This window comes from Mustela nigripes, chromosome 14 (genome assembly GCF_022355385.1).
Source record: "Mustela nigripes isolate SB6536 chromosome 14, MUSNIG.SB6536, whole genome shotgun sequence".
Classification (NCBI taxonomy): domain Eukaryota; kingdom Metazoa; phylum Chordata; class Mammalia; order Carnivora; family Mustelidae; genus Mustela; species Mustela nigripes.
Window position 1 is genome coordinate 72,204,840 of NC_081570.1, and position 24,952 is coordinate 72,229,791.

Genomic DNA, 24,952 nt, shown 5'->3' on the forward strand with positions numbered 1-24,952 from the left:
TTATTTCCTTGTTGATCTTTTGCTTGGATGATCTGTCCATTTCAGTGAGGGGAGTGTTAAAATCCCCTACTATTATTGTATTATTGTTGATGTGTTTCTTTGATTTTGTTATTAATTGGTTTATATAGTTGGCTGCTCCCACGTTGGGGGCATAGATATTTAAAATTGTTAGATCTTGGGGCGCCTGGGTGGCTCAGTGGATTAAGCCGCTGCCTTCGGCTCAGGTCATGATCTCGGTGTCCTGGGATCGAGCCCCACATCGGGCTCTTTGCTCAGCGGGAGCCTGCTTCTCTCTCTCTCTCTGCCTGACTCTCCGCCTACTTGTGATTTCTCTCTCTGTCAAATAAATAATAAATAAAAATCTTTAAAAAAAAAAAATAAAATAAAATAAAATTGTTAGATCTTGTTGGACAGACCCTTTGAGTATGATATAGTGTCCTTCCTCATCTCTTATTATAGTCTTTGGCTTAAAATCTAATTGATCTGATATAAGGATTGCCACTCCTGCTTTCTTCTGATGTCCATTAGCATGGTAAATTCTTTTCCACCCCCTCACTTTAAATCTGGAGGTGTCTTCGGGCTTAAAATGTGTTTCTTGGAGGCAACATATAGATGGGTTTTGTTTTTTTATCCATTCTGATACCCTGTGTCTTTTGACAGGGGCATTTAGCCCATTCACATTCAGGGTAAGTATTGAGAGATATGAATTTAGTGCCATTGTATTGCCTGTAAGGTGACTGTTACTGTATATGGTCTCTGTTCCTTTCTGATCTACCACTTGTAGGCTCTCTCTTTTTAAATCGACAAATTTGTATTTTTAATTTTAAAACAAGGTTTGCTGAAGAACGGAGACTCAAAGGCATAAGAAAGGAAACTTGCTATACCACTGTGGAGTCAAGCGAGAAGAAATACTTCCACTTTGTTTTTACTTTCCTTCATTGACAAATTATTCATTCATTAGTGTATCCAGAGTTTAGGTCTATTAAATAATCCTTGAACCAAGGAAATGCCAAAAGAATGTACGCTAAACCACCTTTACTTAAACTTAGATGGTGACAGCAAAGGTAAATTTCATGGATTACTTATTTATTATGTAAAATTCATTTCCTTCTTATTGTTTGTGAGAGATAAAAGACACTAGCCCTTTTCCCTTTTGCTCTGAAACACACAGAGAGTGCTACCTTCAGCTTAAGTAAACAAATACTATTAAATTCTTAAAAATTTGGAAAATCTATAGAAAGAACAGACAAAGGAAATGCAATTGGAGGATCATAAGTGAACGTTTTTGCCCTCCCATTTTATTAGACATGTAGCCTCCTAATATATCTTTATCTCCACTTTTCTCAGACTCTCTCTCAATTTTGTTTTCTCATCTCTTCCTCCTCTCCCACTTCCTCCAACAATTACCATTTACTGAGTCCTTTTTATGTGCTATTTACTATGCTAAGCACATTACATTAACTTTATGGCTATGAGACAGATACTATTTTCTCTGTTCTACATTTGAAGAAAGTAAGATACAGAGAAGTTATGAAACTTGCCCAAGATGCCACAGCGAGTAAGTAGCAGAGCCCAGATATGAACTCAGAACTCAGACAATCTGACGAAGTTGTCATGTCATGCACACACACATACATACACATATGTGTACCCTATATACATATAGACATTCATCTATATATATATGTAGATGAGTGTGTGTGTATATAAATACATATATATATATGACAATGGATAATTTAACAGAATGTAAATAAAAGAGTGGCTTTTTGAGAAGTACAGAACAAAATTCTTATCTACATATGGAGAGATTTATCCTATGAATTTCAGAAACCATATTTCTATACTAAATATTACCTTATTAAAATAATGTATAATATATAATATTATATTCCCATAACATTCATTAGCTCCTGTCATATGCCAGGCACTATTTCAAGTATTTTATAAGTATTATCTTATTTAAATCTGTCTAAACCCTATAAGGTAGGTATCATTATCCCTATTTTACAGATTAAAACATGAGACATACAGTGTCTGTCACCAGCGGAAAATCACTCAGCTAGTATGTGGGAAGCCAGGATTTGAATCAGCATGTCTAATTCCAGAAAAAACCATCCAAGGCTGCTTCTCTAGTGTAGTTCTGAAGTGTACGTAACTTCCCATAGTACTCTAGGAAAAGCCCTCTAATTGTGAGATTTGCTCCAATCTATTTACAACAGCTTCCTTTATGCCTCATCCAATTCTAAAATACATAGGACTATATACAGACATTCACAAAAACTTGTATTTGGGTATGCCAATAGAAAGCAGTGAAACCAATGAAAAGGGCTGTTTTGTTCTGTAGGTCACTCTCTGGCTAAAGCCAGCCACCATCCCTTTCATTCTTCTCCTAGGCAAATTAGATTAATTGAGCTCTATTAAAAAGCAATCTGTTTTAAGACATAAAGGAAATCTCATTTTGAATGGATTTTCATGGAGGGTATTAGGGTAACATGTAGAGATCTAACACATTCCAGCTGTGAAGAGAAATACAAAAAGAATTCCGGGAGATGGCTAAATTCTGCTCTCCTGGAATGGCAGTAAACAAAGTAAACAAGTAAGCCTTCAGCAGTCTTCTATGGCATAAACATGTCTAAGCGAACCACACCCTAAAATCACTGTGACAACCACAGAAGCTCAAAAGAAACTCAAAGCAAACACTACAACTTAAAATTCACTATGCACTTCAAAATGGTTAAAAACAAAAAAGTTGGCCCACTTCAATCTATAGATTGAATGGAGCAATTTAGACACAAAGATCTATCCCCACACCCTGGAGAAATTAGGAATAGGAAACCTGCCCCAATCCCACTTCTAACACCAAGCATTAAAAGCACACGCTCTGAGACAATCAGACTTCACTGAGAATCCCAGCACTGCAACCAAGTAGAATTAGTAAAGTGGAATAACAACATAATATAATATAATATATCACTTTACTTGCTATTTCTAGTAATTAGTAATCTTGAGAAATTGTGCCTCAGGACTGAACAGAATGTACTGTCCCACTTAACATGAATGAAAGAGAAAATTAACTTTATTTCATTTCTATCTTTCCTCAGGGACATTCTATCACATTTCTTTCAAGACCTTTCTTTAGGGCTTCCTGAGGCTCTTTGCTCAATCTCCAATAATGGTGTCCATCACCCTAGTTAGTTCCTTATCTCTTATCTTTTTCACTGCTTTATTTATACTGACCTAGTACAAACTACATTGAAAACAAGAGATATGGCTTTTTTTTTTTTAAAAGATTTTTATTTATATATTTGACAGGCAGAGATCACAAGTAGGCAGAGAGGCAGGCAGAGAGAGAGGAGGAAGCAGGCTCCCTGCTGAGCAGAGAGCCCAATGCGGAGCTCAATCCCAGGACCCTGGGATCATGACCTGAGCTGAAGGCAGAGGCTTTAACCCGCTGAGCCACCCAGGCGCCCTGGCTTTCTTTTTTTCCATGACATACATTATTTTCTGATGGGAGAGAGAAAGAATAACATGATCAAAAACTAAATAGTTCCCAAACTATTCTGACTTTTAAATATGTGCGTATGTGTATAATGGACAATAACATATGTGCTATTCTAATTTGGGTTTTTATTAAAATTTATTTACATTCCCTTATGCAAAGATCAGGAAATTAACAGTTATGAGTAGGCTTTTGTAAATAGGCAAACTCCTGAAACTGTATAAAAAATCAAATGTGGGGGGTACCTGGGTGACTTAGTCAGTAAGTATCTGCCTGGTTAAGCTTCTGCCTTCTGCTCAGGTCATGATGCCGGCCCTGATATAAAGCCCAACATCAGGCTCCCTGCTTAGTGGGAAATCTACTTCTCCCTCTCCCTCTGCTCCTCCCTCCCACTCATGTGTGTGCATGCACTTTCTCTCTGTCTCTCTCAAATAAATAAAATCTTTAAAAAAAAAATCAATTGTGTGAAAGAAAAAATGAAAACAAAAAATAAAAATAATCAAATGTGTGTGTGCGTGTGTGCATGCATGTGTGTGAAAATGTGTGTTTTCCTGGGAAAGAGTTCATAGCCTTTATAATACTCTTAAAGGGGTTTGTGAACCTCAAATATTTAAGAACTGTTCTTAAAGTTCTGGAACATGTTACGCAGATAGTTAAAGTCAGTCAAGGATCTGGGAAAAAACAAAAATAAACCTATAACATGAGCAACTGAAAAAGTCTGTCCTGCACTAAACAGAGTGAAAATCATTGAGGAGAAGAAGATCTTAATAAGTAGGGGAAAATAATCTCTCCATGGAGTTCACCAATGTGTGTCTTTTTTATTGGAGAAGATACAAGTTTTATAAATGAAGTACTACTTACTGGTTCACCTTGGAGTCCGGGGAGCCCTGGATAGCCTTTGAGTCCCTGCAAGGTTAAAGGTGAAGACATGCTATGAACCATAAGCTCATACAAGCCTAAAACTAAACAAAGGTTCTAAGTGCTTTTTTGTCCCAACTTTTGGTTTCCTCATCAATGGCTTTTTATAATTTATTTCTTATTTATTTTTTTATTATGAGTAATTGTATTATTCATTACTATCAACAAAAATGGCAGCATAGTTTAAAATAGAGAATTAAAACAGCATCTTCTATATAAAGCTGGTATCCAGCAATGGATCTATTAAATCTTTTAATCTATTAAAGCTTTTTGAAGGCTGATTTTAGTTTATTATTTATCTATTATTTATTTTTGGAGAAGTAGGTAGGGTAGGAGGGAGAGGGAGAGAGAGAATCTTAAGCAGTCTCCATGCCCAGCATAGAAACCAACACCAGGCTTTATCAAGCCATCTTTACTTTATTAACATTGAAGCAAAATGCCCTCGGAAGTAATCTATTGATAATTACTGAAAAACTGGACCATAATCAGGCAGTTTCTCTGATCCAAATCATTGTTATCACACTCCATACATGACCTAAGAAAAATCGAAGAGGCTGCTCATAGATCCTATGAAAAAAGGGGTTTTATAGGCCTAAAAAATTAGTATCAAAAATTTTTTCCATATACTAGAACTCAAATCAAATCTTTAATCTCCATTACTAATGCCCAAAGATATAATACAGATATTATCCTTTTACTTCTAGAAAGGTAAGAAAGGAAAAAAAACAAGGGGCAGAGGAAAAGGCCTGTCCTGTGGGAGCTTGGACCTTTTGTGTTTAGACTATTAGAAAGAGAACAGAGAAGTGGTCATGAGAAAGAAGGAGGGGAAAAAAGAAGGGGGAAAAGGAAGAAAGGAACTTCATTGAGCTATGTGCCAGATGATGTACCAGCCATTTCCAAATACTTCCATTGATTCAATGGCAATCCTACAAAGGAGTTATTTCCCCCATTTTTACAGATAAGAATTAAACAATTTGACCAAAGTGATACAGGTAGCAAGGTAGAATCATGTCAGTTTGACAGATTTATCAAGAATTGAATATTTTGTCCTTCTACTTATTCTAGATGCATGTAGCTTTCAAATATAGACTCATTCTCATCGATAAACACAAACATTAATTATAGATCACCAAGACAAATCAATCAAAAGAATTATATATCTCATAAACATGGTGTTATCAAAATCACTCATTTACCAACAGCATCTAATATACCCAATGTTTTGACTCAATTTTGCTCTGAGTTTATACTTTTTTTGAGATAGCTAAATATCACCCTAATTACAAAGCACGAGACATATTGTTCTCAGTTGTTCAAGTGTTATGTGGGATTCCACAAGTAAAAATATTATCAGAGCTAAGTTTCTTCACTTTTTATAATAGAACATAAGAAATGTCTTCAGCATTAAGGCAGTGGTGGTGGCTCCCTAGGGTGGTATAGCAGCTCTAGGTGGGTGGGGGCTAAGAAGCTCCTGAGGAGTGTCAGGAGGATGAGGAACAAGGAGCCAGGGTAAGAAGCACATAGGTATAGAAGCACATAGGTAAAGATTCAGGCATATGATATAAAATAAAGATAGAGACTCTGAGATGTGTAGAATGGAAGAGAATGGGTCAGGTGGAAACTTTTATAGTACAGTGAAAGATAATTATAAATCAGATTTTAGAGGTAGAGTAAGAGATGGTATATAAGCTCCTACAGTTTTAATTGAAGTTTTTTATTTTATTCAATGTGGTATCCTCAGTGTTTAGAACAGTTCCTGGCTCACAGGAAGTGCCCATATATATATAAGCCTATTTCCTTTTCCTTTATTTAAAAAGTATGCGTTTATTTATTTACTTATTTATGTTTATTTCTGTGAATACTTGAGTCTAACCACATGCTTCCTTTTCTTTGGCTACCAGCTGTTTTTCTGACCAGAGTTTCTTCCCTCATCTAGCCCATGATGAAACAGTGGAGGTACAACTTCTTTTAATGGTCGACTAGACATGTTAAACATGTTATCTTCTGTATGTACAATTTCCTTTGAAGGGTTTGTCCCATATCCAGAGACTTTAATAAAGGGACAGCAATAGTCATGATCTTTTCTTCATGATCTCATTTCTACTCCATCTCAGCCACAGAACCCAACACGTGATCTAAAGGAGACCAATATGAAGTCTGACCAGTAGCCAATGAAGTCACTTGGAGTAAAGACCTTTGCCTGAATGGGAACAAGTCAGGTGAGTCAAATCCTTTTTTTAATTAGGTTAAACTATTTTTTAAGAAGGAAAGAAAGAAAAATTCAGGTACTTAGCAGTGGGGAGGGGGGCTGAATTTCCTTTTATTGTTAGCATTCTGTGGTTACTCGGGTCTATAAGAAAGTCAGTACTTTTTCTTTTTTTCTTTAATTTAGCTTTCATTGAATGAAAAATAAAGGCATATTCATGAGTCACTTTGGGCTTAGAGGCATAGGAAGAATTTAAATAAGATTGATGTATATATCAGAGAAAAAAAGATTCAGGCATATGATATAAAATAAAGATAGAGACTCTGAGACGTGTAGAATGGAAGAGAATGGGTCAGGTGGAAACTTTTATAGTACAGTGAAAGATAATTATAAATCAGATTTTAGAGGTAGAGTAAGAGATGGTATATGAGCTCCTACAGTTTTAATTGAAGTTTTTTATTTTATTCAATGTGGTATCCTCAGTGTTTAGAACAGTTCCTGGCTCACAGGAAGTGCCCATTAATTAATTTATGATGATACTTGTATGTATGAATGAACTGATAGAAAGACTTAAATGGATTTGAGATACTTGAGTAGATAAGAGATTCTAGTTTTGTTTTGTTTTTTTTTCTTTTAAGATTTATTTATTTATTTGTTTGAGACAGAGAAAGACAGGCTATGGGGGTGGGCAGAGAATCTCAAGGAGACTGCCTGCTGAGCACAGAGCCTGATGCAGAGCTCCATCTCATGACCCTGAGATCATGACCCAAGCCGAGATCAAGAGTTGGAAACTCAACCGACTGAGCCACCAAGGCACCCCAAAAACAGATTCTAAGTATCTTATATTACATCTCAATTCTCTTAATGTTAAAATGAAAGGTAAATAAGTAGGACAAAGAACGTCTTTGATATTATTATATCTTTAATACACTGGAATTATTACCACTATTGTAGAAAGGCCTCCATTTATTTCCTGTATCTGTGACTATACCCCTTATTTATTTTCTACTTTAACACCAGTCTGTAAAGTTTTTGAAAGCAAAGAGAATAAGTTCCTGGGAAAAATGCCTACATTTAAATTTTGGCATAGCTACAGTCTAGGGACCTAACATTTTATTTTTAAAAATCAGTTTATAGTATAGTCTTTTGGAAATATTATTTGGGTCACTGTTTTCTATATTCAGATAGGAAGAATAACAAAAAAGTCCAGTAAGTAACAACATATAATTTTTACCGGATGAATATCTTGAAAAAAAACTGATGTGAACATATTCCTTAAGGTATGCCAATAAGAAAACTTATAAACTCTGTTTTTAAGCAGATTAAATAATAAATTCAGTAGACATAGTAGAATCAAAATCAGAAATATTAAGAGATGGGAAAGAAACAAATTTCAAGTTATTTATATATCTGAACTTGGCCCAAGTAATTAAAATTTTGGATACATAAATAAAAGGTTTATCCATAAAGAAAATAGTGGTACCATTTATATGCAGGCCATCCTCATTTGGCATGGTACTAGAGGACCATAAAACTGATCATCCAAACTGAAACCATGCAAAGCAATATTAATTATGGGAACAACTACAAATGTTCTGTGACTTTTAAAATTTTTTGTCAAAATGTTAAAAATTCTGCCAATTACAATTGTGTAGGGAAATGAAAAAAAAAGTTAAACTAATATTTAGAGTACAGTGTAATTTAAAACATTAAAAACATTGAGAAAGTATCATTTCTTTAAAAAATTACAAATAGTAGTTTGAATAGGGCTGGCCTTCTTATATAAATTAACATACTGAGCAAGCATATTTTGTAAGCTTTGGCAAATTGTCAAACTCCTTTCCAAGTCTGGATAGACTTTGAACATTTTATCCTTTGTACTGTCAATGTCATGAAATAGTTCCAAAAGTTCTTCTACTGTGGAGATTTCTTAGCTGGTGTTACCTCTGGGACATCTGTCATATTCATCACAACACTTTCCTCATTTATGTCAAAAAGTTATCCTTCACTATGTTCCTCTGGCTACATCATGTAGAGTCTCTCAAATAACAGCTATGTTCCAGAATCAACTATTTCATCTATAATTCCATTTGTTCAACTCTAATTTTAAGTCCTCTGTTATCAGTACTCCTTTATTTTGCTGTACTCTCATCTTTGATGGTCAACTACACCTTTTGATTATCTATTTGTGTAAAATATCACATAGGTTTCTCATTGAGAGACAAGGAAGCAACACACTATATGCTTTGCTGTCTGTGCATCAACGAACAGATGTGCATGAACAATCACCAGCAGACTGAATAATGATGTGACCGGTGGTTGATCTTGATGCTTATCTATTATTTATGTAGTTTTTGTAATTTATTTTGTTTTGTAGGCTGAGGAGACCATAGCAAATTTTGTACTTTTTGCAATTAATCACAGTTAACCATTGTTGTAAGCAAAATTTGAAACACATTGCTGGGAGACTGGTGTTACTTAATTAAACATGGTAACTGAAATCTGTATACATGGGAACCATGCAAAGTGAGGAATGCCCATATATATATATATATAGATAGGAAGAGCGTCCTACAATGGTTATATATATATTTTTTTTTTTTTTTTTTTTTTTTTTTTACTAGAAGGAAAAGACTTATACTTACTCAGATAAGGATTTCTTCCTATGTATGAGGAAGCTTTCCCTATGGTAAAAGACAGCTTCAGTATTGTTGCCCTACCATTCTACCTTGGCTCTCCTTCTATAGACTTCAGGTTTCAGAAAAGTAGAAGCATCCCTTTCTGGAAGCCACAAAAATGCCAAAGAAACTGGATAGTAGATAATTTGCCTCTGGCACTCCCTTTCTTAAAACCCTCCAGTAGCTCTCTATTACCTGATAAATAAATAGATATGAGTGATACATGATACAATCCTCTATAAGTTGACCCCTGTACACCCCTCAAGACTTATCTCCTGACACCTCCTGTCTCACACTTTATAGCCCAGACACTAGGAACTGCTTCTTGCCTGTGAGCCTTTATTTAACACTGACACCTGTGTGTTAGGTGGCATACACAGGTCTACTAAGGACAGTAACATCAGGATAACTGCTGCTCATCCTCGATATGCAGGTCAGATGTTGCCTTCTTCCCTGGTTCCCAAACTATCCCACTCCTGCCCTTGGAAGTTTAGGTAACCCTCAACTATGTCCTATAATAACCTTTTCATATCTCCACTTTTGCCCTTGCAATGGCATAATTCACTTTTGTAATTTACTTTAGAGTGCTTTCTTTTTTAGACAGTACACTGTCTAAGAACTGTTTACTCAAGTAAACTACTTGAAGATACTATACCTTATTTACATAAGGTTTCCTGAATGAATTACAAGGCAAAAAGATACGACTAAAACAACTGTAGCATTCCAGAGTTAGTGACAGATTTTTTCTCCAGAAGGAAACTGCTCTTTTGTTTGAGACCATTTCCCTGGGACTTTTGCTTCTGTCTAGTATCAAGAAGCTAAGGAAAGGTGGGCTAACCTTGTATATAATCATGTGAAAGGCAACATTGCTTAGAGATTAGTAAACAGGTTAACTAGTTTTACTCAGCCTACTTAAAATGGGTGAAATCCTGAAAAGAGGACCCAGGGAAAATAAGACAGGAAAGAAGGAACATTGATTTGAAAAGCAGACACTAAGGAAGAAGATGACCACTAGGACTGGGTGAAAGGGCACAATCAGTTAAACTTAGGAGCAGCAATGTTCAATCACTGAGATACCACAGTGAATAAAATATAGTCTTTGCATATAAGAACTAAGTCACTAAGTCACTCATATATTTTTATATTTTTATATATTTACATATATTTATATATTTTAACTATTGCTACTTCGCTATTGAAATCACTATTAAATTTCATTTCTCTGTAATATAACAGTATTAGATTAGGTAATTCCAACTTTCCAATGAAACTTGTCAAACACTACAGGACTCAGTGTAACAATACCTTGAGGAATACAGACAAAGGCCTCTAACCATGTTTTGGCCAAAATAACGGAGGAAACTATGGCAAAATTGAAAAGCAGTGATAAGATGACCATAAAAAAAGAAACCCTAAGCAAGAAATCAGAATAAGATGAAAATCAAGAACTGTGAGAATGTAAGCCCTTTTGGGGGGAAGGCAATATATTTCCTTAAGTCCTAAGAATAAGAAGTTTAATTTTTTTAAAAAACAAATAAATAGGAGGATCCCAGGTAAATGGAGAACTTGAGGGGATTCAAATTATAGGATGAATACCACACGAACCTCTCTATTCTACCTGCCTCTCCTTCTTGGAACATACTTCACTCATGCACACAGCAGACTTGTGCCAACTTTTGCCCCAAACTCCTCACAATACTGACCCACTAACCCCTGTTAATCAGCACTCAGTTTTCACTCTGGTCCCATCAACCCTAGTAACAGTCCTTCTCAATAATTTCTCATGGAGAAAAAGAGTAGGATAAACTAATTCTCAAAATGGTGCTCCATGACAGATAACAGCTTTTTCTGAGGACACAGAATTTTTTTTTTTCCAAATGTCTGGAAACTGAAATACTTTTAGCCAAATGAATTTATCCTTAATGTTAAAATGTCAATCATAAAAGCCAGACAGAGGAAAATATCTTTGGACACATGAAAGTTTTCAGAGTCCCACAAATTACACCACTCTGGCAACCACTGACTTGCCTGTTGGGGGGCTCAATAGGGCACCCACCGTAGGTACCTGGTACCAGTAGGCCTGGCTCTCCATGTCCCCTCTGCATCCCCCCCATCAGTGGGAACGGGGGATTGCAGAGAAGATGGCCACAGTGGTGTCCGCATAGCCCCTATGTAGCAGCATTTGAATTAGACATTCAGTACTACCCTTGGATTGGAAACCAAACCCAAATAAAGTACAGTCTGCAGATTTTTACCAGGATAGTGGGCAAGTGAGAAGAATCTCTAGAGATAACTCTATAGAAACAATAGAACTCTCCTTATTTTCCTCTCCAGGCACCCAATGTATGCCAATCCTGACTTTTTATTGTTGTTCTCATGGACATACAGTATTTTAGCTCCTCAACACTGTCCTTGCTTTAAAAAGATTATGAAAAGCTGTATAGTTTTTGAGTGACTAATATATCCCAATGCATTCCCTTTAATACTTTCACTGCTCTTTTCCTTTCCAACTTCTTAAAAATATTTACTGTGTACCTCATATGTAATGGAAATTTTTTTAAATAATTGAAATAATTCCATTAAAACTAAGAATTCACACTGATTTGTAGTTATTGCTAAAACCATGGTAGTTAGTATTTTTGATATTCAGAAAAATACTGCCATACATTATTCATAAAAATCTGTATTAAAATGTGTGCGTTATATTTTACAATTGCCGTGAGTTGTATGTCTGTATGCTAAGATGTGCTTAACTGCTCCCATCTGGTTTATCCTCTTGATCATAGAAAAACTGCTCCAATTGAAATCATTGTTAATGCTCTTACAATTTTAAATAGCAGACTTCCAATGTTAATATAACAATTGATTGGCTATATTAAAAAACAATTTAAAACTCCATCTGGAGTCCAAGCTCAGAATTATGACTCTTGTCCTCCTTCCAGCACAGCATGCACTCTGGATCCAACTTATCTGCCTTTGGCACAAATTTAGAAACTTAGTGGGAAGTAAAAACATACTTCAGTTCCTAGGAAAATAAGAGGACACGAAGGTGGCTCACTGAGGCAGTATAACCAGTCAATCTGGGGAAACAGTGCTTGTTAAGATGTTAATACTGGTTTAAAAAAAAAAAAGGAGTAGGGACAAGAGAGATTAAAAAAAAAAAAGGAAAAGAAAAGAAAGAAGCAAAATAGACTCTCTGAAGAGTGAAAAAAAATTGCTACTGATTTATTCCCTTCATTATTTCTCTCAATATTACTTGTGCTTTCAGAATGTTTTCAACATCAACCTTCTGTTTATTTACCTCAAAAATTTTCACGAGCTCTCACTGTGTTCCACGCAACTTTTTTGCAGCCATTTTCAAGACTGCTTGAGTACAGCTTATATTAAAAGAATTTTAGTATTTCCAGAAGGTTCCAGCAAAAAGGAATAATGAAGTCATTATTATCTGTCATCCAAAACTATATTTGTTCCCTTGGCTCTCATGAAAAACAAGACTTTACTTCCTCTTGCATACATATCTGGGACAGTGAGAAGTACTGAAATACACATCTAACAAATATTAACTTAACAAACTAATTAGTGGGGTAGCAGTATTTGAAGTTGATAATAGAAGTTATATGCCAAACAGGCCTGGATTTGAGTCCTAAATCAGCCAATTAATAATTCTGTGGTCTTCGGTAAGTGATTTATACTAAACATTCTGTTTATCTCAATAAGGTTGGTTTTGGGTTTCCTTTTTTTTTTTTTAAAGATTTTATGTCTTTAGTTATTTGAAAGAGAGAGAGAGAACATGGATGTGTGTACGCAAATAAGTCAGGGAAAGGGCAGAGGAAAAGAGAGAGAGACTCAAGTAGACTTCATGCTGAGCACGGAGCCTGAGCAGGGGCTCCATCTCATGACCCTGAGATCATGACCTGAGTCAAAACCAAGAGTCAGTCCCTCAACAACTGAGCCACCCAGGTGGCCCACAATTAGTTGTTTTTAAGATGCAAGGAAACAAGGCTCAGGAGGGCAACTGGAATATTGTACATAATAAAATAGCTACTATTGATATTAGCATAATAAATGTAATAATACTTCAGAAAATAGTTTAATAGATAAAAAGATGGAATAGACTCCATATTAATCAAAACCCAAGTACCTTATTTAATTCTCATAATATGTAAAGAATAGTTAAAAGCACGGAGGATTCTAGCAGTAAGTTTCTTCTCTAAATCCTGCCATAATCTTGAGTGACCATGAGCAATTCTCTTAACCTCTCTGGGCTTATCTTAGATTTCTCACTTACAAAGGGAATAACTTCAGTTCTCGTCCTGACGTTCAGAATTCACCGAGCACTAACACTATGGATAGAAATGCAAGGATGAAAAAAACAAGAGCCCCAGGTTACAGCTAACATGAGCCATTATTCTAGGTTCTCCTAGCATGGATCCTGTTTCAGAGAAATAAGCTAGAATGACTTAGGTAGTTCAGAACATGAGCCAAAATCAGTGAATTCCTTAAAACAGCTCATGATTTACCTAAACATTTTACCTAATAATTAGTCTTGCCCTTTCCTGTTCTGTAAAAACCACAGTAACAGCCTATCAAGTTCATTTTGAATGTACTTCTTCTATATATTCATTTTAAAACAAGATATGCACACATTGTGATAGAAATCGTCCCAAGACTGCTATGTGGAGAAATAATTTGGTTTAGATTGACTCCTTATGTCCTTTCCCCAAGAATATTTTTTTTAAATCTGTATATGATTTCTATTAATAGCCATTTATTTAGAAAGAGGAAAAATCCTCAGAAAAACTACAAAATCATTTCAAATGTTTCAGCATTGTTCCAAACTACTATCAAATCATAGTAAGCCATGAACACTTCATTTAACAGAAAGTAATTTTGTTTCTAAATATTTTCAATTTAGGGCACCTGGGTGGCTCAGTCAGTTAAGCAGCTGCCTTCTGCTCAGGTCATGATCTTGGGGTCCTGGCATGAGCCCCTACATTGGGCTCTCTGCTCAGTGAGGAGTCTGCTTCTCCCTCTCCTTCTGTGTCTCTCTCTCACTCTCATTCTCACTCTCCTACTCTTGCTCTATCTCAAGTAAATAAATAAAATCTTCAAATAAATATTTTCAATTTTATCTCTAGAGAAAACTGAGCTATAGCTGCTATTTGATCACTGGTTCCTATACAATCAATTTTAACAACAACAACAAAAAGGCAGATTTTAAGTTTAAGAAATCATTAAGAGGAAAAGAAGTCTGTGAAAGAGAGTTTATAACCCGATTTGTTTAAATAGTGCTGTATTTCACTTTACTAGACTTACACAGACCAAAAAGCATGTATTAGTCTTAAGATAATCTGCTTTAATGGTTAAAATTAGCCTTTTCCAGTTTATCTCTATAGACACTTCTTTATATATTCTTCTACACAATAACCATTCAACCTTTACTTAGAGTTCCTTTTTCTGGATTGCTGATTTCATGAACCACTGGCATCATTTAACTTTGGAAAGTAATGATTAGTTTTTCTGTCATATGCAGTATCAATCTTCAGGATGAAATAACTGTATATTTAAAAGCAAATAAAAGTTAAGATAATTTCCATGAGATTGTCTCTATTTGATGCTATTCATCCAAACAGTTTCTTTAGAGGTATACTTAGCGGTCAGGGGTATACTAAGTAGTATTAATCAAACAGATTCATGACTATCTATATCAAGACCACTTTTGTTAGAAATGATCACTCTCGGGGCGCCTGGGTGGTTCAGTGGGTTAAAGCCTCTGCCTTCGGCTGAGGTCATGATCCCAGGGTCCTGGGATCTAGCCCTGCATCTGGCTCTCTGCTCAGCAGGGAGCCTGCTTCCTCCTCTCTCTCTGCCTGCCTCTCTGCTTACTTGTGATCTCTGCCTGTCAAATATATAAATAAAAATCTTTAAAAAAAAAAAAAAAAGAAAGAAAGAAAGAAATGATCACTCTCCACAGTTTTCTGACTCCACAGGAGCAAACAACAACCTCAAAGAAATGATCAGATTCTAAGCACTGTCTATGATGATGATTAATCTGAAGGCCATAAAAATAATGATAGTGGAAGAAAAAATACAATATGAGATCAAAATCTTTCTCAACATTTTAACATTCAGCCCTTTAGCAGGAGTTATGAAGAAAACAAACAAGGTCAGATTTCTAAAACCAGATAAAGAGCTGATGGCTAACAGTTATTAGGGCTTTGTTTAACACTTTTTGTCTGACACTCCTTGTCTGATACTGTATTGCATGGATTATCTCATTTCTTGTTCCCCAAACCTCCTTATGAAATGGGTAGTATTATTTCCACATTTTACAAATGAGGCGGTTGAAGGGTAGAGAGGTTAAGCACCCTACCCAAATCAATGGGACCTAAAAAAATGGCAGATGGGATTTGAACCAAGTAACCAGAGCCTAAATAACACTTCCAACCTAAATCTCCCAAGAGGAAAGGAATATGACAAACTAAGACATCAACACAGCTCATTATTATTTGTATTTAGATAGCCATACCAAGTCAAATATTGCCCTGCAATATTTGGGGGCCCTTAATACTTTGAAAGATATTTTTGATCTTCCTATTCCCCTGTAGAAAATCAACAACTCAGTATTTGGGAAAAACAAAATAAGCTGAATATAGAGAGAAGAAATAGGAAATTGCACAATCTATTTTCTTCGAAATAATTCTAGCAATTATGTTAATATTCCTTTTTACCTCAGAAAAAGCTTAGTCATATATATACCACTACTGTTTTTTACCACTCATCCCCAATTCTCACTTCTTTCCTACTCTTCAGGTTGCACATTCTCATGTATATCATGGCAGAGAGGATTATTTCCTAAGAAAATAAACTAAGGGTATATTTTAGGGTAAATTATTTTAGGGTAAATTAAAAAGGGTATACCTATAACCAAGTATATCTCACTTCACATATAAAAGTTGAAGAGTGACTTCAGAGTTTCAGAAGTGGGTTACTGCCCTAATATTAGAAAAGGAAGAAGAAAAGAAAAGCTTCATCATTCTATCAGTGACTTTAACTTCGTTCCCCACATGAATTTTGTCCTCATCATTAACTAAAGGGGTTTTGTTTTTGAAGGGTTTTGTGGGCTCCACTTTCATGGATGAGGACAGCATCTTAATCTCTTTCGCTGAAAAAAGTAATTTAAAACAATGACTTTGGGCACAACTTTAAAACGAGATTTTAAAGAGTTTAAGAGCTTCTAGACCCAGATGACATCCAATTATGTCAAAGTAAAACTATTTGTTAGGGGTCTTACCTTATCACCTTGCATACCAGGGGGCCCCATTAATCCAGAAAGGCCTTGATTCCCCTAAGAACAAAACACAAACAGAAGTTTAATGTTATGAAAAGGAAGTAAAAATTAGAATTCCCTTGCTACAGGATTTCATCTTGGACGTCAAAACCTTACTGCATTCATTTCTGATCTTTGCAGTCTGCCTCAAGTTCCCCCTCTTTTCTGAGTCCTTTTGAGACTTTTTCTGAGGTTCCTGGTATTTCTCTCTTCCCACGCTGAGTGCCACTGGACTTCCTGCCTCCATACTCCTGCTCCTTTTTCCCTGATGCTCTTTTCTCTAGGAATGAGAAAAACTCCCCAAATTCCTATAGTTCCAAGGTTTACTGCGTTAAAAAAAAAAAAAAAAAAAAAAAAAAAGTTTACCTAAAATTCCTGCAAGCACCTCGTGGTGCAGCAGTGGAGGGCTGGCTGCCTCCTACCAGGACTCCCACTAGGAACTGGGTTGCGGGGAGCAAGGGCTGGGCTCACGTGACACACCAGAGAAAGGGACACTTCCGCTTCCGGCTACACTGGTATTGGCTGCTGCACCTCTGGGAAGTAAATGCTGTGAAAATTTGGGGGGAGCACGCATGTTTGGCTCCAGCAGATGCGACTTCACCTATTAGGGCGGTCCATCCTCCTGATCCTGCAGATTTGCTGAGGGCCTCTGAGCCCATCTTAGGATAGGAGGGAGAAAGTGTACTCATGTGAGGGGGAAGGAGTGTCCGGCGGCTAGAAGTGACGGTGGGAAATACAGAGGAGTCTGTGTAAACTGACAAAGAGAAAACACCACAAAGGAATGGGAAGATAATCTTGAGGCACTTTGCTGCAAGTGGTTTTTCTTTACTTCCCTTCCCCTCCCTGTTTCTGCTGCAACAAATATATTGTGCATTGGAAAAAAAAAATGTTGTGAAAGAAAAAAGGGCACTTAGGTAATAATCCTAAATAAACTCCTAAGTGACTGTATTGTGTTTAACGTTTACTGCACTATGTACTTTAATATGTCATCAAGTTAAATAATAAGAACAGAAAAGAATGTTTCTGATGATAAACAATCTAATACCTTTCCATGTGGACTAACTTCATTTTAATACTTCTTGACATTTTACTAAGATGGCTTCCATTTGTGATGGGATAACCATTTTATACAGATTTTTTTTTTTAACCTTCATTACTCTGATGGGGGGAAAGAAAGCTGCACTAGGAAAAAGGTTATTGGAGGGTTGTCTCCTTCCACTAGGTCTAATCATGGGTGGATCACTTAGATTTCCTTTTAAAGTTCCTCCACCAGGAAAATGAGAATAATATCTCACTTGACTTATAGGAAAGGAAAAACAAAAAGCACCATTTAGTGGTTATTTTTGTGTGCCACTGAGATTCCAAAATGGCTTAACACTTAAACATGCTCTATGAGAGACGTTCTTTAATACATGTTCCATGCTGAAGGACTAGACCCTGCACTTCTTTTGTGTTATCACTGACAATATATTTATTGTAAAAATGGTTAAGTGATTAAAAATAAAACATAACTGTTTCCCAAACCCCTCAACTCTCACCAATATGAAGTTCATATTTTATTTGTATTCATAATGTATGTATATAACTGATATCTTGCCTCCTCAGTTTGAACTTAATCTTAAATGTAAATACAATTAAATACAATGTCCAAGAAATGTTTTTAAATTTTACCATTCTAAAAATACATCTCTCAATGTTAAGAGTTGGATTTCACTTAAAGCTCAATGGCAATATATTATTAAATCCTGTATCTTACTACCTTACTCCTATATAACATTAACCACAATTAGTATATGACTAACTCAAAAAGGCTTGACATACTTCGAAGCCTCAATTCCAATGCTGAATCATCCTATATTTCATACAGATACTGTACACATACCAAATCACCCTATATCTTGTACAGGAAAGCCACAAGTAAAGATAAAACCAAGCATTTGATATAAATGTGAAGGCCTAATTTGGGGATTTAAAGAAGTCACCAAAACAGAATGGGCTTTAATTTCTAAATTTTAAGTAAGAAATCAAATGTTCTATATTTAGATATTTTAAAAGACGGCATTTTGTTTCTCAGATTGCAGGATATTTTTCCCCACAATAACTAAGGGAACAATGAAAATAACTTTCTAATAAATTTCCATTCTTTTTCTAAATTATTTATATTCAGTGAACTCAGTTCCATCACAGGAATAAAATTCTCAAGATTCTAGATTAAAAGTTTTTTGAGGATTTACTTTTTAATGTAATACCTGTAAAGTTCATTAATATGATTTTTTTTTTAAGTTTACAAGAGTTTCTGTAAGCCAATTAAAAGATCAGATTTCAGGGGCGCCTGGGTGGCTCAGTGGGTTAAAGCCTCTGCCTTCAGCTCAGGTCATGATTTCAGGGTTCTGGGATCGAGCCCCACATCGGGCTCTCTGCTCCCCAGGAGCCTGCTTCCCCCCATCTCTCTGCCTGCTTCTTTGCTTACTTGTGATCTCTCTCTCTCTGTCAAATAAATAAAAATATATTTTTTAAAAAATCAGATTTCAACCCAGGAACCACGAAAATTACTCAGGGATTCTAAAAGTTTGTGAATGTATACCATACAAAGAAAAACATCCTATAATTGTATCACACTTGTCCAAATAGAGATTCCCAGATGTATTCCTAAAGACTCCAATTTTATTCAGACTCACTAGAAAACAGTATCCTCCTCTTGACAAAGATTTTGTTGCTAGCTTTATTCAAAATATTAGTTTCTTTTTACCTAAATGTGAATGTGTATGTTTTACAGCATTACAATAAAGTGAAATGCATACTAGACTAAGTCAAACAAATATATCATTAACTTAACCACTTACAATCAATGAGTCATTTAAATTCTAAGAATTCTGTTTTCCTAACTGGAAAACAAGATAATAATGAGTGCTTCTCTCAATTACTCAGGACTTGAAAAGATAATGTACATGGAATAGTCTAAAAAAGGCACAAACAGCATTAGAATTTATGTATTATTGTGTGTATGCCTTTTAATAGCAAATTTTTGAGATTAAGGTCACATACTGCTCTAATGTTTCACCCCACCCATCCCTAAAGAGCAGGTAGCACAATGGTAGGCCACTGTAGACACTCAATAAAATAATGTGAATATTTTAATTAACATATTAAGCTGATGATATAATTTATTTTTCAAATATTTCTTCCTTCATTCAAGTTCTCTACCTTATCTGTCTGATTGATACCTTCTCTAGTTTTCTATCTCCTCCATCTGATATCAAGTAAAATTTACATTTTAAAAAGGTAAAAATGAATTTTTAGTGCATGAAATATATCACCATGATTTTATTCCTTGGGCAACTAATTACCTTTTCTCCAGGTACAGCTTGACCAGGGGAAAATCCTGGATCTCCTTTGGGACCCTAGGTAAAATAATTATAAAACACTTTGTGACATATAAATTATACACAGGATAACACACTTCTTCAGTTGAATGCAATATAAAATAATATATATATATTATATGGTCTTAAAATTATTTTAAATTGAGATGGGCGTGCATTATTTGCTTTTTTATTGTACATTTTTTATTAGCCTTAGTTTTAAATCCTGAGAAGATTGTCAGACATGGATGATTTTAAAAATCTAATAATGCTACCATTGAAACATCTTTCCTTAAGGGACCTATATAAAGGCTCCATTAACATCCACTTTTGTGACATATTCAGTTATAACTCCTACTTTATCATTGGAAAACTAGTAACTTTAAGTAAAAAAATCTGCTTATAATTCTTAAAATTTTATGATATCATTCCCAGTTTAAATATTTTCCAAAATCTTGCAACATACATGCATTAATTTGTAATAAAAAATAAATCAGAAATACCTCTAATTGCCAAAATATATATAAAAATAGATACTTTTCCTACTTTGGAATCTTATATTTTACATTTCAAGAGAAATATTACATTAGGTTTCAACAAAATTTTTTTGCACAATATTAATCTTTCTTACTATGCTTACTGGCAAAGGATCTCTTTTTCTATTTCCCATCTCATAAAATTAAGAGGCCACAATTCAGACTCTCTATAATTCTAATTATGATTTCATTACCATTCTCAACTAGTAATAATTTCCATTCCTAGAGAGTTCTAAATGCTATTTTCATTCTATGAGAAATAGTCATGTGTTCTTCCACAAATTCAGGGATGCTTTCAAATACCACTCAAACTGAAGAGAAGGAAGACCAAAAGGAAAGTCTTTCTGGTTCTTCATTTTATGAGTCTTCCCATTTCACAAATTAGAAATAAATCTTCACTGGCTAAACAGCCTATACTCTTGAATCAAAGAAAATTTTTAAGGAAAGGCTGTTTTCCAGGTTGACCTCTCCCTTTCCATAGCTATCACAAGTTCTATTATTAAGCCTACAATTTTAGGCCATGGATTACAAAATTATGGAACCTGAGAAAGAGCTTTAATGATATCTCAATATTTAAGAACTCAATCCATTCTCCAGAAAAAAGGTTAATATAGTTAGAATTTATAAGAGATATTACAGCTTATCTAGTAAAACACATTTTATAGACAGAGGAGCAATGAAGTTCAGAAATGTTAAATGACTTGCTTAGAAAAGTACTGGCAAACTAGGTCAATTTTTTTTTCTCATATCACAATGTCTATTAAATAAAAATCATACTTATCGGTTTTAATATATTACAGTTTTTATTAGAAAACCTGGCCAACTGATTTGAGGCAATATGTACAAAGAATTTTTAAAGAACTTAAGAAATGATAGCCCTTGAGAATTTTAAATATAATAAAATTCTTACATTTAAACTTTAAATATAATAAAATTTTTACTTATAAATATCACATTAAAAATTCTTATTTTTAGGTTCTTTCCAAATTTCCTATTATCTGTCTACTTTCTATTATCAACTAATTTAACATTTCAGCTCATTAGAAAAAAAAACTCTGAGAACATGGATAAAAGTAATCAATTGATCAATAAAAATCATATTTAAAGAAAGCTTTTTCTTATTCATAAGGCTTATGTATCTGGGCAACATATTTAAAGAAATACATGCTGAATCTCTTTTATTCCCACACAAATGTGCTTTAGTTTATTGATCAACTTGTTCTACAACCAATTCTAGTCTTCATGAAGGGAATGCTCTTAACTTGGCCAGTCGTGGGTTGGGATCCTCCTTAGTATAAAATGCATGAGCAGAGATTATTGAACATGCCAATTTTACCTAATGTCAAAGAAGTAGGGTATATTTTTCTGCATTAAAGAAGACTCCAAAATTTCTTGCTTTCTCCCTCATTTTGTTTTAATTCTATGACTCCCAACACACTTTTAGTCATACTTGATTGGCTTTTCAAATCCCCTTTCAAATCAAAAAATAAATATAATTGACTTTGACTTTCAATACGGACTTCTACATGACTTTTGTTAAAGGAGTTATATATCCTTTTGAGCGTAAGAGGAAAAGGAAATTGCCTATTCTTTATTACTCAAAGAATTCTCAAAGTCCCACCTAGTCTACTATTCTGCTATATAGTCTATATAGCAGACATGGATGATTTTATAAATAATTTTTCAGCACAGCTCTTTCAGACTATTATTGGGTCTCTGAGGACCCTCTGTCTAGTGAGGAAAACTTCTTAAGTACTAGACCCATTAGCATGTTAGAACAGATTTATCAGATTAGAGACCATTCAATATAATGGAAAGAACACTAGGACTTAGAGTGAAAACACTGAACAAATCATTTAATCTCTCTGAATTTGAGATTCCTCCTCTATAAAATGGAAATAAGAATAATAATATCTGCCTAGTTTAGCTTGTAAGATATAGGTAAAATTCTCTATAGAGTATATATATGTAAGTATTAAAAATATCAAGACCAGAGACAATCATTAAAATCTATTTTACAATTATTGCCATCTTAAAAAGCAGAGAATACAATTTGTGAATGATCATTGATGAAACAGCAAAATTTAAATAAAAAGAATTTGGAATTAAGAATTCAAATATGGAGGAGCTAAATTAGAAGAGTCCCATAAAAGAAATACTAAGTGACATGATCTTGAGGTAACATCACTTGAATATTCCTCACTTTAACATTACTAATAACTATATGACCTCCATAATACTTGAAGCATAAAATTTGAAGCATTACATTCTCTAAGCAATACTTCCTATCTTTTTAGCTCACTCTCTAAGCAGCCACAACAATTATTTGACCTACTGCAACTGCAAATATGTGATCCCACCATATTTTCAGTGTCTCATCCCCATGTGGCCTAACTTCCAATCCTTAAGCAGCCTAAATACCAAGGTCTGACATTATAATCACTTCCTTGCATACATAAGTGGCACCACTTTTTCTTTCTCCCTCTGTCTTACAAGCTTATCTAGAAATTCTTAAATCTAAACTCACCACCTCTTCTGTCCCATCCCCTAGTAGCTAACTGTGACTAAGAGAAAACAATCATGCTGACAAACCTCACTTTAAATTCATGACTTTTTACATTAATTGGTTTTGTTTTCTTTTGTTTTTGATATGTCTAATAATTATCTTAGTCAATTCACTTTTCCATTTTCATAGATAATTATTTCATAACTCTTGCTCTCCACTCTAAGTGGGTGATCCTGTTTTTAACATTTACAACCTGTCTCAACCAAATCCATTACCCACATAAATCTGTTCCAAAAATACTCTGCCTGCATTACCAAACCCACTATTCTCTCTCAATTATTTTCTCTCATAATTGATCCATTATTTTATTATTTTTAATTTATTTATTTGTATTATTTATTTTATTTTTACTTTATTGATATATTATTTTAATTTTTATTTCTTCCCAGGATAATTGATATCACCAAGTAAACACACTATAATTTCTCCAATCTTAAAAAACAACTTTCTTTGAGCTACATCTCTTTTCTCTGCTCCATTACACTATTTTGAGAGCCAAACTCCTGTACTAATGAGAAGACTTCTTCCATTCTCTCTAGGAACTAACCCACTCAGGTGATTGTCCTTACCTACCTCATTGTCATTCTTTCTCAGTCTCCTTTGCTAGTTCCTCTTCTTCATCCTGATATACTAAACTCTGGGATACTCAAAGATTTGGTCCTTGGAAAATTCTCTGTCTATATGTATCCATAGGTCAAAATACATAAAACAATTATTTGAAAGCATAGGAGAACAATCAAAAAGCAGGACACACTGGAGGGGATTCAAGAAAAGAACCACACTTGGTATAGTACACATTTATACAACTCTTCTTCCTCTTCTTTTTCTTCTTCTGGAGATTTTATTTATTTACTTATTTAAGAGAGAGAGAATGAGAATAAGTGAGCATGAGAAGGGGAAGGTCAGATGGAGAAGGAGACCCCTTGCTGAGGAGGGAGCCTGATGCGGGACTTGATCCCAGGACTCCAGGATCATGACCTGAGCTGAAGGCAGTCACTCAGTCAACTGAGCTACCATACAACTTTTATTCTGAGGACCCTCCACAGTCTGCATGGAATGACTAGAATTCAAGCAAAAAACCGTAGATGTTTTGGCTAATGGTGTCAAAGGACAGAATGTGAGACTACCTGAATAACTGTAAGTTGAGATGGGAAATCCTAGAAAGAAAAGAACAGATGAAAAGAAATGAAAAAAGAAAGAGGACAGCTTTCCCCCAAAGTCTAGATAAAGACTCTCTTCAATTCTTGGCTGATCCTAAATGTGGTTGCATGAGATGGATTCCAGAGTTCACCAAAAAGCAACAACCAGAAGGCTAAAATAATTGAATATAAATTTTAGCTGCTGGCTGCAGGGGAAATAATTTGGGATTTGAGTCACATCACTTTAAGAGACATGGTAAATGCCTTATCACCTTTCCATTGAAATTCAGAAAGGGCTATACTTTAGAAGCAAGCATTATATGCTTAGACTACCACTAACACTATAAGCAAAACTGAAACAAATCTGTCCCCTAAAAAGTTACCAAAACCCATACAAGTTTAAGATGATGAGCCAGTCATTTAATTGTTATTTAATTAATCATTTAAATAATTGTTATAATTGTTTATAATAATTTATAAACATTTATAATAATTTAAGCAATTATTATAAATAGTTATTTATTATAAATAATAAATATAAAATAATTTAAGCAATTATTATAAATAGTTATTTATTATAAATAACTATTTATAATAATTGCTTAAATTATTAACTAAATAATGTAAGTTATTTAATTGTAGAACAAAAAAAAATCAGCCATTATCAAAGGATTTCAGAGAAAACTAACAGAATCTAAAGTTCTTCCACATATTA

At 34.6% G+C, this 24,952-nt stretch overlaps 1 protein-coding gene across 1 annotated transcript in view; it reads right to left on the minus strand.

Moving 5' to 3' along the window:
* Positions 1 to 24,952, minus strand: part of COL24A1 (collagen type XXIV alpha 1 chain) — a 379,684-nt gene that overhangs the window by 323,040 nt on the left and 31,692 nt on the right. The window contains exons 5-7 of the mRNA XM_059377096.1: positions 19,982 to 20,035; positions 16,599 to 16,652; positions 4,364 to 4,408 (exon numbers count right to left, since the gene is read on the minus strand). Coding sequence (XP_059233079.1) covers positions 4,364 to 4,408; positions 16,599 to 16,652; positions 19,982 to 20,035 — 153 coding nt within the window. The remainder of the gene's footprint in view (positions 1 to 4,363; positions 4,409 to 16,598; positions 16,653 to 19,981; positions 20,036 to 24,952) is intronic.